The 17,206-nt window shown below is 44.3% G+C and overlaps 1 protein-coding gene across 8 annotated transcripts in view; it reads right to left on the reverse strand.

Annotated features, from left to right (window-relative positions):
• Positions 1 to 5,945: 5,945 nt before the first annotated feature.
• Positions 5,946 to 17,206, reverse strand: part of LLGL2 (LLGL scribble cell polarity complex component 2) — a 34,428-nt gene continuing 23,167 nt past the window's right edge. For 5 of the 8 annotated variants that reach the window (XM_071816279.1, XM_071816280.1, XM_065852236.2 and 2 more), the window contains exons 11-26: positions 16,158 to 16,375; positions 15,589 to 15,656; positions 14,401 to 14,554; positions 14,188 to 14,292; positions 13,616 to 13,908; positions 13,204 to 13,357; positions 12,725 to 12,875; positions 11,930 to 12,046; positions 11,242 to 11,408; positions 10,230 to 10,494; positions 9,643 to 9,796; positions 9,208 to 9,245; positions 8,690 to 8,737; positions 7,804 to 7,846; positions 7,016 to 7,077; positions 5,946 to 6,631 (exon numbers count right to left, since the gene is read on the reverse strand). In XM_071816279.1, the coding sequence (XP_071672380.1) occupies positions 6,624 to 6,631; positions 7,016 to 7,077; positions 7,804 to 7,846; positions 8,690 to 8,737; positions 9,208 to 9,245; positions 9,643 to 9,796; positions 10,230 to 10,494; positions 11,242 to 11,408; positions 11,930 to 12,046; positions 12,725 to 12,875; positions 13,204 to 13,357; positions 13,616 to 13,908; positions 14,188 to 14,292; positions 14,401 to 14,554; positions 15,589 to 15,656; positions 16,158 to 16,375 (2,045 nt within the window). In that variant the 3' untranslated portion in view covers positions 5,946 to 6,623. Of the gene's footprint in view, positions 6,632 to 7,015; positions 7,078 to 7,511; positions 7,567 to 7,803; positions 7,847 to 8,689; positions 8,738 to 9,207; positions 9,246 to 9,642; positions 9,797 to 10,229; positions 10,495 to 11,241; positions 11,409 to 11,929; positions 12,047 to 12,724; positions 12,876 to 13,203; positions 13,358 to 13,615; positions 13,909 to 14,187; positions 14,293 to 14,400; positions 14,555 to 15,588; positions 15,657 to 16,157; positions 16,376 to 17,206 lie in introns of those variants that run through there. The other 3 variants (XM_065852235.2, XM_071816282.1, XM_071816278.1) reach the window with 3 other exon arrangements.

A 17,206-nucleotide genomic window follows, 5' to 3' on the forward strand; every position in this document is an offset into this window, starting at 1 on the left:
ACCTACACTGAGATGACAGAGGCTAAACAGATGCTGTGCAAATATTCCCGCTCCACCTTTCCTCAGTCGATCCTGCCTGCCTCGGCACCTCTAACCTCAATTCCCCGCACAGACTAAACACTGCATTTGTTTGCCTTTTAAAGTGCTCCTAGCAAGAGGTAGTTTGTTTATATCTTTTTAAGGGTGGGGAAAGTGACAAGAAAGATGAAACATTTACAGATTCCAGTTCCAGATCACTAAGCAGACTGTACATCGGAATTTGTGGCCTGAGCCTTGGGTTCAATATCTACCTCAAACACTGATTTACTGTGTAGTTTTACCCTAGTCACTGCTTCAATAACGAGACAGATCCACCTCAATAACAAGACAGATTCACTTCAGGCAAGAACATGAATACTGAACAAAACTTTCCCTTGTGCACAACACCCTCAACATTTGGTACCAGCAGTGACAATTAAGCCATAACCTTGGAGAAACAGCTTGGACTGAGAATCCAGCAGCGGATGGGAGGAACGGAAAGCTTCACAATATAGGCTACATTCTTTAAGTACAAGGCTCCCCAGTTTCCTAAAGATTCCTTCATTTACACAAACTATCAGGTCTTTTCAGCCAGTATTCTACCACTATTGTTTTTAAATGTTATTATAGGGTGATAACACACCAGACCCACCTTTTAACTGCAAATTCCTAAGTTAACAACATAAAAACACTGAGGCCATTGCAGGAAAGAGAGCTACGAAGATAATTTTTAAGAAATGGATAAATGACATGAATAAAAGACTAGAAACCAGCCGTGAGTGATCAGAGAAATGACACTTTGCATAAATTCACAGCCACCCTGTTTGTTTGGTAGTAGTTTGGATAAGGAGGCTGGTCCATGCTATTCCTAACTATTTTTAAGGTTAAACTTGATGGATATATAAATAGAGTCTCCTCTTGGTTTCATTCTATACCAAGCAGAATTGACAATGCAATCAAAACCCTGCAGCTTATAAGGCTGTTTTAAAAATATCGTGCTCTTTTTTGTGGTGGTTGGTTTTTTTGTGTGCATGGTTTGCCTGCCCAGGTCTCATTGAATTAATATAAAGTACCTACTTTGTTCCTTCCATATCACATGCTGTCTCATATTGACAGAAAACATTCTCCATTGAGCCTGTACCCCAGTCCACCGAGGCAGAATGCCTGGCCTTTCAGGGTTTCAAACTGGCAAGGCCTTTGGGCTCTTCTTCCAGCTATTTTAAGGTGAGCTAGAAGGTGTCCAAGGTCCTTTTCCCCAGCAATAACCTGAGGAAGCCAAATAAAGTATTAATGTCTGGAAGAAGAAACCAAAACAATTAAGTTACATACATTGGAAAACAACCTCCTTTAATATTTCAGGAGCACTTTGTTGTCCGATTGTCTGCCGTTCAATGAGGCCGGATGATCCTGTTACATTGGAAGCCAGCATCCCATGGCCCCTACCCAGAGGTCAGCCAAAACCACAGCCCAACACGCTGTGCAGATGGCATTACACCCTACCGGAGGGATGGATTTATCCCAGTCTGAGCCAAAAGACTCTGCGCTAAGCCAAGGTGCAGCTCAGGCTTCCTCCTTTTAATCCCCCGACCTGCCTCTGTAGTTAGTGTCTAAAAAGAGCAAACTGAAGACGCAAGACCAGGCAAGCCTGTGCTAACTTTAGTCTTGCTGGTTCAGCACAGTGAACAGAGTAATGACAACAGCAGGAACTCTGCCGTGATTAGAAACCAGCAAACGTGTCATTCTACTGCATCTTCACCACTGTGGTGTCCTGTGCTAGCTAGGATGTAACTGAAGGCAATGGGATCTTTGTGCTTCCATCACACTTTAGGGCACACTGAGTTGCCTGGGTGGCCGCAGAGGCAGTTGCTGTTCCCCTTCCCTTCTCCTGCATGGCTGGGAACTGTGGGTTTGACACCCAACTCATTCGAGTTGGTGAAATCCCCTGGATTTGAACTGGTTTTCAAACCAATTATACATGAACGCAAGAGACTTTCCAGTTGTGTGGGCTACAGCCCTGGTATGCGGCTGTCAGCAGGGCCTGCTCTCCCATGGGAAACGACTTCTCGGCACAAAGCATTGTAGCCCCTGAAGCATAAATCAAAGGATCAAAGTGAAAAGTTAGATTGTCCAGACTGAAATGATTACATCAGGTATTCGAAAATCCCGAGCAGATGCTAAGCTTGCAGAGATAAAGGCAGAAGGAATCATGCAACTGGGGGTGAGGTTTCACATTACAGCTAAACTGACTTTATGACTGTCATCTGAAAAGGGCCACTCCTCCCTCCCAGGATCTCCTGTATTCCTCAGTTGTTTCCTCATCTCAGTGCAATTTGACCTCACAGGTAAGCTGATCTAATGGTGAGCTTCCTCTTAAATGAGTGGGCCTGCTTGCTTGCAATTTTTCTTGCTGCTTATTCCCTTAATCCAGATCATAAGGCACTGGTTCAGTTGACTGATTCAGCAAAATTTTAAGATGGTTAAAAATAAAATTGAAAAGCACAAATATGCACTAGGAGAAGAAAAGAAGCAGGCACAAGTGACACAGGAGGGTAGAACAGGTCCTGGCAGCAACACCACAGATATGAAACTCTCTTAGGGCTCCTAAGCTCTGGGAAGGAATGAGGAAAAGAATACAGGGAGGAGGCTTGAGTACATAGAAGAAGGTTTGGTTTTGAAGAGCAGATTATTCTATAGTGGGACAACAGAAATGTCAGTGTGATATTGGGTCACTCATGCTTCTTGTGCCTTGTTATATTGTCTTTACAGCTTTGCAAGCACAGGCACTCTTATTACGCTTTGCTACCACCAAAGATTTGTGGCAAACTCAGAGCGGTTTGTCTGGCCAAGCAGCAGGAGACACACTCCAAGGCTCTTCTCAAGGGGATTGTCTCCAGTTCTTGCCATTTATTTTAAAGGATGACGAACGTTTTCTCCCATTTAATATTAACAAGTCTGTCAGCATCTCATACTCTGTTCCACTGCAGATATTTAATTTCCTTAATCTTCTGTAGATAGAACCCTATTCATTTTATGAGAGGTCTCATCTCTCCCTATGCACAGGAAAAAACCTCGTAAGTAATAAATAGCTCTCAACAGGTATCACTTTAACAAGGTCTATAGAATTTGAGTTACTTCCCTGCAGTATGTATTCTAAGGGAAAGTTCCCTTTCTGTATACATCAGTAAGTTAACCAAGTCTGTTCAGCCTTATGAAACAAGATCACAGCTACTATCTGCTGTCAGACATCCCAATTCATGGGGCCGCATAGGCAGCAACGTGCTTTGCAGGCTGAATTTAGGACTACACTCCAGGCACGCGTTTATTCCAGTTGCAATAGATATAAATTATATTTTAAGGAAAATACCAGTTAAACTGTAAAAAAAATGTCATTCTCTTGCTAACCAGATATGCCTGAAGCCATATGACTAAGATGAAAAGTACTTTTCCTTCCAACATAATGTTCTTCTAATAGAATTATTAGACAAATTCAAAAAATATTTAGTTGCTAAACATCCAATGAAAGCTTGAATTACTATTTTAAAAAAAGAGCCCCAGGCCAAGCTTTTCTAGGACTAGAGAATTTTGGCACCAAATATACAACCCTATAAAAGAGCTCACGTTACGAGAAAGCATTTGACCTAAATCTCAGGCCACTATAAAACAGCCTCCCATATTAGGTACCCAATATGAGTATTCAGATGCGGAAAATTCGAGTGGTTCTTTAGCTGTGATCCAAGGCTTTCCCCTTTGCAAGAACACAACCAGGTTAGGGAACATGCTGCCAGCACGGCCGTAACAAAGGATTTTCGAAGCGCTGGCAGCCGGTGTTAACAGCAGCTCAGCTCCTGCAGGGAAGGGGCACTTCATGGTGCCAGACCCCAGCAAGACCGCATAAAGCAGAAGAAATGGAAAGCACTGCCAAAGCCTGCCTGGCAATAACATTAATCAGCCCCAACGAGCCCTCAGAGTGCTTCCAAGCATTAAGCATTAGCTCTTGGAGACAGCAAGCTTCGATCAGATCCCACACAAGGGGAGTGTGAGTGAAAAGTAGAGGTGGGCACAAAACTCAAGGAGTTTGGCAGCAGCTGAATCCTCTGCTCAGAAACAGGCTGTTGTTACTGCTGTGAGCTGACGGGCAGACTCAGGGTAACAGCAGGCTCCAATGGCAATTCCTGAAGGGAAAAATGCAGAGGGATTTTTTCCCATTACATTCAAAAGCTGCTCACAGACATTCAGTGAGGACTGCACCCTTCAGGAACACCTGATCCCATCACTGATTTGACTTGCTACTGGTTTTCTGACAGCACAAAAGATACACCCTGGTACTCAATGTTACGAGCCTTTCCTTCATCTCCCGCTCAGCGCATGATGTGATTGAAAGCACAACACATTAATTCCAGCCTTCCCCAGCTTTGCCCCTTTGCCATTTCTCCTGTACTTTAGGTATGGCAGCCCTAAAAGGATTCTTAATGCCTCTGCTCATAACAATAAGCCAAGCAGTTTTATTTCAGTGAATCCTTCAGCTGTAGGCTTCAAATAGGCAAAAATTGCCACATATCAGCACACATCCTGAACTACTCTATCCCCTTAGGAGTCTAACTTGTGCTTTCAGGAAAACAACAAAAAGCCTGGATAAAGTTATTTTATTTGCTTGATTTTAAATATAAATTCACTTAAAAGCATACAAATTACGATAGCATTTTGTGATTTGTCTAACTCAGCAGATTTTTCAAATTATGTGGGTGAAAATGGGGAGGAAAGCTATGAAGTGCTTTTGCCCTTTCTGAGCAGGGCTGCCATGTCACTTACCCCAAGCCCGCCAGTAAATGAAATGCTCAGAAAAGGCATTAAACTCATCCCATCTGCGAGGAGCAGAGAGGAGCAGCTGGGTGCGTCAGGATGAGGCACATGCACAAGGTCACACCAGCTCAGAAGCTGCTGATTAAACCGTAACTTCCTGCAAATTGCAGCATCAGTGCCTGGCACAAGAGGTGGAAAACAGCCGGCCACCTTTCTGTTAGCATCAATCCTGCAGCAATAGAAAACATGAAATAATGAAGCTAGTAGAAATCAGGAAATGGACACCCGTTTTGTCAGACCACACTGAGGAGAGAAGGCTCTCTAAAACCTTATTAGCAGTAATTAGGCCTCGAAGGAGATACTAATACTTCCAAAAGGAAGGGTGCCTGAAACATCACCTGAGCAACAGCAGCTCTGCAATCACATTCTCCTGCGCACAGAAAGCGCCACCCTAGCATTCTAGGAAATAAAAGATCCCTCTGCTTTGCTCAGGAGGATAAAGACAGAGCCCAAAAGAAGAGCGCTGCCAAGGAGAGGTTTCCAGAGCATGTCGAGGATGACAGCTCAGCACCCAGCCTGGGGGATTCAGTTCTTTCTCACTGACTCTCATAGTGCTACACACAAGTTGCAGGAGAGAAATAGGAGAATACTCTCCCGTTTTTCTTAGCTGGAAAAGGTGTTAGGTCAGGGACAAAGTAATCAAAAAGCTTAAAGAGCAACACGCTGCTCCACACGGAGTTCCACCAGTTTCAATTTAAAAATTAATAATAATAATAAAATATCCATCTACTGGCTAATACGGCAGCATTGCCAGATGGACTGTTTCTCCCTTCATTATCACCCAAGTTATTTTGGGACAACCTTCCAGGGACTATAATCTGAACCAGTGCCCTTTTCTGGCAATACAATGCATGAATTTCAAGACAGTGATACGATCAACTTGCTTGCCACATGTGCCTTCTCCAAACCACCACCTTGCTCAAGGAGGCCACTAAACCTCCAGGAGTCCTCTTTGCCTCTACAGATCAGAGAGGAACAGCACCTTCTTCAAGGGGTAAGTGGGCACGAGCCTGTTGCCAATGTGAAAGATGCTGATGGAAAAAAATAGATATGAGAGCAGACAAGGATCACAAAAGGGAATTCAGAGTTTTATTTCCAAAAAAGAGCAACGTAATGTTGAAACAAAAATCAAGTTCAATTAAGTGTCCTCTGATTTGAATGGCTACAAAAATAGATTCTACCCAAATCCATAAAGCCAGTTAACAGTACCATAACAAACAAACCCCAAAATTATTCATTCAGATACCACATACAGCAGTCACAGGAATCTAGCATATATTATTCAATGCTTTCTTTTAAAAAGTAAATTTCTAAAGTGTTTCCATTAAAACTGAAATACCCATACGATTTTAAAAAATTGTACAAAAAATAATTTTAAACCAGTTGGAGGTAACAGTGTGCGTTTATTAAAATCCTGCACCAAGGCAGTAACATTTATAATTTAAAACCCAGCCCAGTAGAAAAGAGAAATGTGCAAACATTTTAAAGTTAGATGTACTCAGAGGCTTGTGGTGCATCAGACCTGGCGATCCACTTCTGTCCTAATGCAAGGCGGGCTCCAAGAGGAGATGTCTCTAATGAGGCACTAATTGGAGAGGCAGAGGCAGGCATGCACACGCATGCAAGTTGCAGCTCACTAGCCTGCGATGCAGGGAGCACGGGTGCCCTCTCCCCGGGGACGGTTTGCCCAATCAGTAGTGTTATGGCACTCAATCCAATGCCAAAAAGTCAGTGATGAATTCTGGTCAATCTGCTTTGGGATAAAAGAATGCAAAAGCCGTTTTAGAAAACAGTTGCAAGCTAATGGGTTGATACACTCAACAGATTACTGCTACGAGCTCTGGCCACCTCTCCAGGTTGCTTTATGGTAAGGTTAAGAGTCAGCCAGGAGCCTTCAAAGGATTTTTATCTCTTCCTTTAAAACCAATGCAGTATATTCACTCATGTGGTGCAAGATGCTGAACTGTGTTAGTACCTCACAGCCAGCAGATTCCCAGCCTGAAAGTTCAGACCAGTGTTCTGCAGTATCACAAGCCATTTAAATAAGCTGAATTTCATAAAAGAAAAACTTAATTCCACTTTCTGCTTCCTTTGGCTACTTCACTGGGCCTGAAATACCCTTATCAGCCTCACCTACCTCCTCCATTACTTAGTCCGTGTCCTAGCGGACTTCTTGCCAAATTTCTTTCTGCATAGCTCCTGCAATGACACAAGAAAAGATTCATTATTGCAATGCAGTACCATCCCATCCACTCCCAGCTGCTGACAGAAAACCAAGGTTAGGTAGTGTCCAGAGAAGTGCACAGAGCAGAGCGTGTCAGGCAGTCACTTATCCTTACACACCAGCAGTTACCAGTCCCACCAAGCTTCCTGCATCCGTGGCAAACAGGAGTCCTTTGTCTACACTTCCGTAGCCCCTGTCACCTGAACATCAGTATTCCAGGGAGCCAAGGTAAAGCCCCGCACCCATGGTGGTAGCTTAGCTCTATTGTATAGACAGAATGGGAGCAGAGATACTGAACACGTCCACGTGACAGTGTCAAGCCCGGATTAAAACTCCAGAGTCCCATCCTCGGCCAACTGAGCCCGTGTGGCCTGCCCTTAGATCAGTATGGGTTGACACGAATAGAAACCTGTATGCGAATACTCAGAGTCCTGTTCCTTTGGGATGTGGGAATGTGATCTCTCCTGCTTTTCGGAGAGAAAGAGACAAAGCATTATTCATAAAATATGCCGAGGGACAACGCGTGAAAGAGAACCTGCCTCTCTCTTATCATTACCCTTTGGTAGTTTGTGGGACACGTACATGATCAGATTCCAGCAGAAGGATCCCTGCCGTCACATTGGGCATCCCCCAGCTTTCCACTAGAAATGCCCTCCCTTGCCAGCCCCACACATTAGGAATAGAAATTGGTTGATACTCACCCTCTGCCCCCCTCCAGAGTACTCTGGATCTCCTTCAGGACTTCTGGAAAGCAGAGGGTTAAAGCAGTGAGCCAAACCAGTGCAGATTTGCAGCCCAGCCACATTCCACCTCCCGCTGAACAGCCTTTAAAACCTGCCTCCCACCACACAGAGGTCAGAGCTTTTATCATCATTGCTAGCATCATCATCAGTACTAGGATTTTACTGAACAGGCTGGCACAAAGGACTGTGACAGTCATTTGCCAGAGGAGATGGTACCAGTCCTGGCACACCAGAGCCCCAAAGGAACACACCAGAGCCCCAAAGGAACACACCAGAGCCCCAAAGGAACACACCAGAGCCCCAAAGGAACACACCAGAGCCCCAAAGGAACACACCAGAGCCCCAAAGGAACACACCAGAGCCCCAAAGGAACACACCAGAGCCCCAAAGGAACACACCAGAGCCCCAAAGGAACACACCAGAGCCCCAAAGGAACACACCAGAGCCCCAAAGGAACACACCAGAGCCCCAAAGGAACACACCAGAGCCCCAAAGGAACACACCAGAGCCCCAAAGGAACACACCAGAGCCCCAAAGGAACACACCAGAGCCCCAAAGGAACAGCTGATCCAGCTGTTATTTTAGACAAGTCCTATTGGAAAGTAAAGATCCTTCTCTTATCACACAATGAATGCAGCTATGTGGAACAACCCCTGCCTGAGGGCACGACAATCTGTCCAACCCCCACTTCTACCTATTTGTGAAAACCCAGTATTTCTACCAGTTTTGTGTAACTGCAGATCCCTTGGGACTGAGTACTGGAACCCACAAAATTCCCAGCAGCTTTCTTTTTCCACCCAAAAAGGCACCTGCTCTGTCGGTAGCAAGATTTCATCTCACTCACTTTCATCATTGAGTAAGGCATGTTCCATCAGCCTCCCAGACTTCCTTTCTAAAAAAAGAGTAGCAAAAAAAGCTTTTACCTAACAATATTTTCCCCTTTTCATGACATACGTGCAGTTTTGGATACCCACAACTGGAATTGTTTTCCCCGCTGCTAAGTACCTTTTGACTTTACTGAATGCTTCACAACTAACCCTTAAAACCCCTCACACATTGTAGTGTATTTTCCAGCAATACTCGCTGGGCTAACAGAAGGTCTCATCCGTAATTTCAGGCCTTATCTTCCCGCAGCTTTTTCCTTCCAGCAGAAACTTCATTCTATCCTTTCAAGGCAACCTTGCCACATGCAACTTACTTTAGAACTAGCAACTGTGTCCAGGCAGGTCACAATGTTTTCCTCATGTCCCTCCTTACTTTCCCCTTTTTTGAGGGGGGAAATATCAACTGTAGCAGCAGGAAAGATGTCTCAGGGTTTACATGGCACCATGCTACATTTAATACAGTTATTGTTTTGCTTACCATCTTCTCCATGGTCACCCGAACTCCTTCCTGACCCCCTAGAAAAGGAAAGGAGACAGAAAAACACTGACTCTGAGGCATAGGGGTGAAGAGAATTCTTATATACTGCTGGCAGCTACAAGATGCTCCAGTGCATGCTAACTGAAGTTTGTTGAGCAAGAATGTGAGAAGGGCTTCATCACATGTTGGTGATGCAGAAATCTGGAAGCTCCAGAGAACATTTCTAAGCTTTTGGACTAAATTTCCTATTGGATCTCTGTAACTGTTACATTTCTTCATGCCAATCCATCTAGGAATGGTGTTAAGGAAGACTTCAAAGACTGGGGGTTTTTTGTTTGTTTTTGAAAGATGACATTCTCTATAAAATACAATACTGGAAACAGGTAGATCTCACTATTCAGACACAGTCAGTGTGCAAGGATTTACGGACTTTACCTGGCTTTTCTTGCAGCATTCTCCACACCAGACTTGGTGTGCACATGATTGTTGCTTGTAACTTCCAGCATGTCCACAACACACCGAGGCTCCACTAACCATTTGGTAGAAAGGGAAAACCTCTCAAACTCCGATGGTGAGATCAGATAGAAACCTACAGACAATTGGGAATTTATAAGCAATCCTCTGTGTTTAGCAGAAAGGGCTTGTGTTTCCTTCTATCTAAATCAGGAGGAATCACTGAGCAAGATACTGCCCCAGTGTCCCAAGGATTGGTTAACCTAGAGACTGGGACACTGACAATCACATTGAAACATAAGTTGTACAGTCTTGTGCTGACACTTGGTGCACACCCAACCTTTTAGCTGAAAACCAGTGTATTCATTAACAAAAACGGAATAAACTCACTTCTGCCAATTCATGTGTCAGCACCTGTTGGCAACTGGTACCAGACAGAAACACATAATGGACATATTTACATAATATGCACATGTATACAAGGCCAGTTCTAAATATGAAGCTCTGTAACACCTTTCCCATTGTCTCAAAACACACAAGCCAGATGATTTGGGAGAAGCGCACCTTACCTTGGCCATACTTGGTGAAGACGCAGGACGCAATGCCACTCACATCCTCTTTGCGGATACAAGGGAAGCGGATCTGTAACTTGAGGAAGGGCAGCGAGATGATCTGAATATCTCCCAGGTTAGTCAGGACAGCCAGGTCATTTTCGCTGTAATCATCAGTCTTGCAGCTGCCAAAGTTTGCAACCGTCACCTTTCGTACCCTACAGCCTTCCAGCGCCGTCAGCTTGAGCTTCAGTTTGGAGCTAACCTTGGGTAACGTGAATACCTGTCAATAGAAACAAGACACTGACATCTCTTTCCTGCACAGCGGCAGCAGCTGCACCCCAGGACATCTGCTGCTCCCTCCTTTAACAATGTTTTCCTTCACAGTGAATACACGCAGGTGTAATCTGAGTCAACCTGGCTCCCTGCTCAGGGGCCTAGGAGCAATCAGCCACAGTCGGTGTTACAATCTGTGTCTGTTCTGACATCAAGCAGTTTTACCCTTCAGGCTGCAAACTGCATTATTCCTTTAGTTCTTTCAAAACCCCACTATATTCAGCCACAAATTATTACAGAAATAGAAGAGGGTTTACACTAACTGTGTGCTCTTCCACATTAAAAAGCCAGGGCCAGCCTACACCAAGCTGCTTCAAGTCTTCTGTTCCATGCTGACTGGTTAGTTTGCAAATCAATAAGCTTTTTAGTTGCTTCACAGAAATGTCTACCAGCTCCCGTTCCTGTACTAACCAGAACAAAAGCTCTTTCACAAAAACAAAAGCAGCCTTGCCCAAAGAATATAATGTAATAAAGCAATTAAGTTTCTATGCTCAAGCATGTGCATCACTATGCTGAATACCCAATTTTTCAGCACAAACTGATTTATGGACCGTGCCAAACAGAAACACTGTCCCAGGGCTGTTCTTCAGCTACAGAAGAATAAGCACTCAAGAGTTATCTTTCCACTGAGCACTGCTCAGTGCCCCAGCAGATTTTATGCGTGGTCCATACGCCCCTCCCGGGTGATACTTACCTTAAATTGCTCTTCGGAAACCACCAGCAGCTGATGGCTGCCTTGCATATCAGGACTCTTAGAGAGATCATGTGCTACTTCCAGAGGTTCTGGGAGGGGAGTGCTGCGTCCATCCAAGACAAGTATACCCACAACAGGAGCCCTGTGCATCAGCTGAATCTCTTTGGCTAAATGAGCGAGATAAAGGGGAAAATAAACAGAAAAACCACAGAGGAGTCTGGTCAGAGACCCTGTGTTAGAATCTCACAAACATCCTCTCAAAGCTGGAAACCTATACAATGTGGCTACAGAAACCCTGCCTAAAGAGATTTAGTAGTTAAAGTGTATTTGGACTGAACTGGCTCATGTTAAACAGTAGTTATTGTTACTTAAAGATAGCAAGCCCAGCTGTCAGAATAAGCTACAATGTGCACAGAGGCTTGATTGTGAACTTCAGTGGCAGCTGACGCAAGTTTTAATTTTTGAAGTCAATGGGAAATGGTGCCAAGGCACATCAGGCAGTGCTGGAGCTCACTCCTCTGTTCAGTCGCTGCAGTGAGCGTTGCTTAGTTCAGACTCCGCTACAATTAGCTCCACTCTCACTGATGAACAGCAGTAATTGGGCTACCTTGCTTTTCTGTATGTAGCTCTTGGTTATATGGGTGATCACTCATCTCAACAGGCCCATGCTCTCATGAGGAACACTCACCCTGCTCTGCCCTGACAGGTTCATCCATCCTCCTCTCCGCTGGAGGAACACGCAAACAGAAGGCGTAGACCGTGCCCCCGTTGGTGCCTGCCCACAAGGACGGGCAGTGGCGAGAGCCTGGAGCAACAAGAAGGATCGTGAGCAAAGCACCATCTGTGACATCCTTGGATAACTGCTTTCCACCAGCTACACACATCCTCCCTTTTTTACACCCTAAATATCTTTATATCAAGGCTGACTTGCCAGAGGAACTACAGGTTCTTTGCACTTCTTTTCCCAATACGTGTCCATCAGCAGCCCTGACAAAGGACATGGCAAATAAGTAAAGGGAACAGAGTGCTGTTTCTATCAGAAACCACAGTTGCTGCATCCATTTTCCACATATTTGTATCGCATATGAGCAGAGTAAACTCATGCATAGTATCAGTTTGGGCTCTGATGCACAGCCAGCCACCCCTCACCAGAATGAAAAGGCTCTGCTGGCGGACTTTAGAGTAATGAAACAAGCAAGAACTCATACTAACAAGTCAGATGTCATTCTAGCCCATTTGGAAACCATACATAAAGGTTGCATCCAAAGATGAACTACTTGCCATAGATTAGTCAGCAGCCAGAATGGCTAGATAACAATTCTGCATGACAACATATGCTCTCGCTCTACATTAGTTTTTCAGCATAGCACAAAGTAGGACACAGGAGGTGCTGAATTTTCCTGGCAGTAAATCCTAATACATTCCTTGGCAGGGGGAGGAAATAGCCATTTGGAAGAAAGGAAGAGATGCATTTTCTACTCACTGTCTCTCAAGAAGGTATCAGCAAAATATAAGGTGCGCACAAAGCCAGTGAAAGAGTCTTCTGCAGATCGGGCTTCAATCTTCCGCTGGACTGGAGCCAGTTCCATTTCCTGCAATGCGTCTTGGTCAAATTTGGCATTTGCTTCTTGCACCTTCAAAGACAAGGAGACACTTTGTCAGTCAGGCAAAGACAGAGGGGAGAGACAGACAATAAAAGTGGCAGCAATTGAAAGTGAAAGAACCACCAGTGAATGGGTAGATTATGTGTCATACGTTCAAATACAGATGGCACATTTTCTCTAAAAATGTGACTATTTTATCTAACAGCAGCATCAGAAGTTGTCATTTTCGTCCTTTAACCAGTAACTGGAACTACTGATACCATAGCAGAACTGCAGACCAGCTCCTGTGCTAGGCAATCTAACCAGGGCTCTGCATCTCCAAGCCACAGACAGGACCCCAAAAAGGTGGACCCCTCACCTCTACGGCATTTCCACTACCTCCTCGTCGCTTCCTACTGGACACACGGCTCCTTCTGATCCGCCTGAATGATTGACGGAGGGACTTCTTCAAGGATTTCACCCGAGACAGTGGGCCTTCTAAGGCCAATTGGTCACTGGGATGCAGCGTACACCTGAAAGAGGGAGACAGTAGGCATGTGGTCACCTCCTACTGGGTGACAATCACTCCCAAGAGTCCAACAGGACACACACAAGTGTTGGAACGTGTTTATATATCCTTGAAGATCTTCAAGGACAGAATCCAATGAGGCAGGGCTTCCCACTACACTGACTGCTCTTGAGAAACTGCATATCATTACTTGCTTTGTTAGCAATTCCAGGCCATCCTTAACAGAGGATTATCAGAGACCTCCTGGAAAGAGGATACTTACTTGACAAAGACCAGTCGTTTCTGCTGGTGGTCAAAAAGCCCAAAACCATGACTAGTACCAAAGGCTACAAGCTTCCATTCAGAGTGAAGGGCCAAGGAGGTGACCACAGCTGGTGGCTGACATTGGACAAGGACAAATGGCTGAAAACCAGCTTCAAATCGAACAGGTCCATCTCGAGTCTTTAGTTTCTCATGACCTTTCCATCGATAGCCCTCTTGGTCCTGCAGGAGATCTGCTTCAGCGTGATCCACGACATGTTCTGCATCTTCGTCGTTCAGTTCCATCACCAGTACCTGCAAGGAAGAGGACAAACTTTGCTACAGCTTTTACAGTTCAAGCAGTCCTCCAAGCTGCTGCAAACCTACAGCATCTCTCAGGGCTGATTAAAAAGGATTAGATAAAGTCTAAAATACAGACTAAAGAAAGCAAAGGACCATGAAACAACATTTCCAGCAAATGAATCAGTTTACCACTACAGAAACAAGTATTTCCAATTTTAACACATCTCCCAGTTGCACTGTGACCACCTGCACTAAAAGCAAGGTTTCCAATAACTGTTTACATTTCCATACCTGTCCTGCTGTACCAGCTACAGCCAAGTATCCGCTGTATTTACACAGGTAGATCTTCTGGATCCCAAGTCTAGGATCATCACTATAAGGGTCAAAGGTACCAACCTAGGCAAGAGAATACACAGTGGCTGGTCTTTGCAAATGGATTAACTAGGGCAAGAATCTAAACGCCTCATGTTTCCAGAGAGCTTCCACAAGCAATAGCTATCTCACCTTGCGAAGTGGAGGCCACTCGTCCTCACCCAGGGTGTTCATATTGTCATTGGGATCAGCGTCTGTGAGAAACACTCTCACCGTGCTTAGCTTATACAGGAGATGTAAGCAGACACCCGATGCATCCCAAAACCGCACAGTGCCGTCTTCATGCCTGTATGGAGAATGGTTACAGAAACACACTGTAACAGGAGAACAGTAAATCACCCAGATAAGGATGATAAAACAGATGGGGAAAAATACACAACTAAAGCTTAAACCACAGTGTTTACAAAGACCTGAGCTGTGGCAACTTAGAGCTTCAAGAGGGATTTTTTTGTTTGGGTTTGATTTGGTTTTGGCTTAGGTTGGTTTGTTTGGGTTTTTTTTGGTTGTTTGTTTTTTGTTTGATTTTTGGTGGTGGTGTTTGTGTTGGTTTTGTTTTGAATCCAGTTTGTTCTCAATGATCTGACACCAGCGTACGATTTAATATTACACCGGAAAGCACTGAAAAGGAAAAAAGAGCTAAGTATATAGAAGGAACAACTCATCCTGACAAAAAAAACTATTACTGAGAGGGAAGAAAGGAAATCCTAGTTCTCCAGGTGAAAATTGGCAAAATTCTTCCAACATAAGGGTTAAGAACTTCAAACAACTTGCTGCATCAAGAATGAAGTCTGAAGAACAGCCCAAAGAAATTCTTAAAAGTACTTTGAAAAGAAAATGATACATTTTTATGTGATGAGACCATCTCTTGCTAGCTACTTCCATCACTGAGCCAGATCTGTTCATGCTGATCAAAGCAGACAGGAGTCCAAGGTTCTCCTTGGACACTGTAAGGCAAGGAGAAAAACGCTTCAAAACCTGCAAGATTAAGCTCCGCTTTCCATTGCTCCCTTTGAACCCTTCTGGATTACTGCCTGCACTACTACACTGATGCTTGTGGGGGGAACAGATAACACATCAGAACTACAAATCAACCAACTTCATAGGTTATACATGGACACCACAATCTGTTGGCTCAGAAGTAGTAGAATCAGTCAGCTTTCCAAAGCCAGCAGCCCAGCTTTGCAAAGCTGTATTGTACAGTTGCAGCCTTCTCCCTACAAGATGAGCAGACTTGAATCTCACGGGAAAGCTCCAGTTAATTCAAAACAGAAGAAGAGAAACTGCAAAGGGCCCCTTGATTGTTATCAGTTAAGTACATACCCTGTCAGCAGCAAGTCCCTCTGCGGAGGATCTGGAGCTATGTTGGTGCCACCATCAATCGGCCACGGCTACAAATACATTAAGGGAAGACTGTGATTTCCTAGGCAGCGACAGTGTGAAGAGAACATGCAGTCAGCAGGAGAGCATGAACTTCAGTGCAAGTGGCAGTGAAACAGTCCATGCTGTTAGTTTTTGTTTGGATTAGATGTTCCTGTTTTGACACCAGCTGTGCTTTTTAGAAGATATCCTACACATTTCCTCAAGAAGCTGTGCTGAAAGCTTCATGCTTCTAAACAAGAAGTTTGTTACCACTGACAGCTGGGAACACTCAGACTTTCCTTCTAGCTTGTCAAAGTCTGAAAAAAATATCACATTTTAATCCCCCAGTGTGAGGAACTGTACTGGTGGTGCTCTGGGAAAAAGCCTCTCTCGACCCTATTAAGAGGCAGAACAACGTCTGGTGGGACTCATCCCTCCACACGCAGTCGGCAGCACAGACCACCCACGTTCCGAGCGGTCGTGCTGCTCTTAAATGCATGGGAACGCATATACATTTAAAGCTGCCGTACCATGTTTGAGTAGTGAATGTTCTGCTTGCTCCCAGCACTGATAATCCTCTCCCACAGTTTCAGTGGGATGTTGGAGACGTGGTGTGAGCAGGTGATGGCTGAGCAATGGAGAGAAGCCAGGTACGGAGGATGCACTGCTGGCCAGCCCGCAGTTTTCAAGTCTATAACTACCAGCTCTTCTTCTGCCAACACCACCATAGCAGAAGGGTCATCAAACTCTGCAGGAAAAAGATTAATTGAGGCTGACAAAATGACCATCCAAGGTTAATAGATACGAGCTTCCTGTAAGGCTTATTTGAAAACTCTTATCACAGAACTCTATACAAACATTTTTGTTGGCAAAACCTCTAAATACTTCTCTGTTAACTGGGCCTATTGAGGCACTAATATTAATAGATTAAGATACTAACAGATTTACTGCGAATTTATGTTTGTTTACACCACTCCTGGGACTGTCAGAGTAACTTTTTAATGGATTCCGCTGCAAAATTAATTAACAACATACATGGCTAAATAACACAAGCTCATATTCAGCATTGGAACAGACAGAATTCAAAGGACTTTACCTACAGCTAATTAACAGTATGGGGTGGACAGACACACAAACACCCCAGCAGTGACCCATTTAGTACCGTGTTAGGCCACAGCCCATTTAGCCTAAGCTGCTTAAACACAGTAATGCCTGGGGTTCTGCAGAAAGCTTCTCTGCTTCAACTGACAAGTATTTACAACTCAGCTTTCTTTGCATTTTCCCTGCTTCTCATATGTTGAGACACATCCTCTGGACTTTAATAAAGAGTGTGCAAATCACCTAATATATATTCATATGTATATTAGACAAGATTACAAACAAATCTGTTAATATAACTTTACAGATGACACCTGACACAATCAACCAATTTTTCATTGTAACTAGAATTAAAGTGGAAAAAAAATGTTGTCTACAAAGACATTTTGCAGTAACATTCATGAGACAGCCCCAATAGCAACTGCTGGGGAAAACCAAAGCCACAAATCAGTTCACACCAATGATTCACACACCTACAGAA

The sequence above is a fragment of the Patagioenas fasciata genome, chromosome 18 (genome assembly GCF_037038585.1).
Source record: "Patagioenas fasciata isolate bPatFas1 chromosome 18, bPatFas1.hap1, whole genome shotgun sequence".
NCBI lineage: Eukaryota > Metazoa > Chordata > Aves > Columbiformes > Columbidae > Patagioenas > Patagioenas fasciata.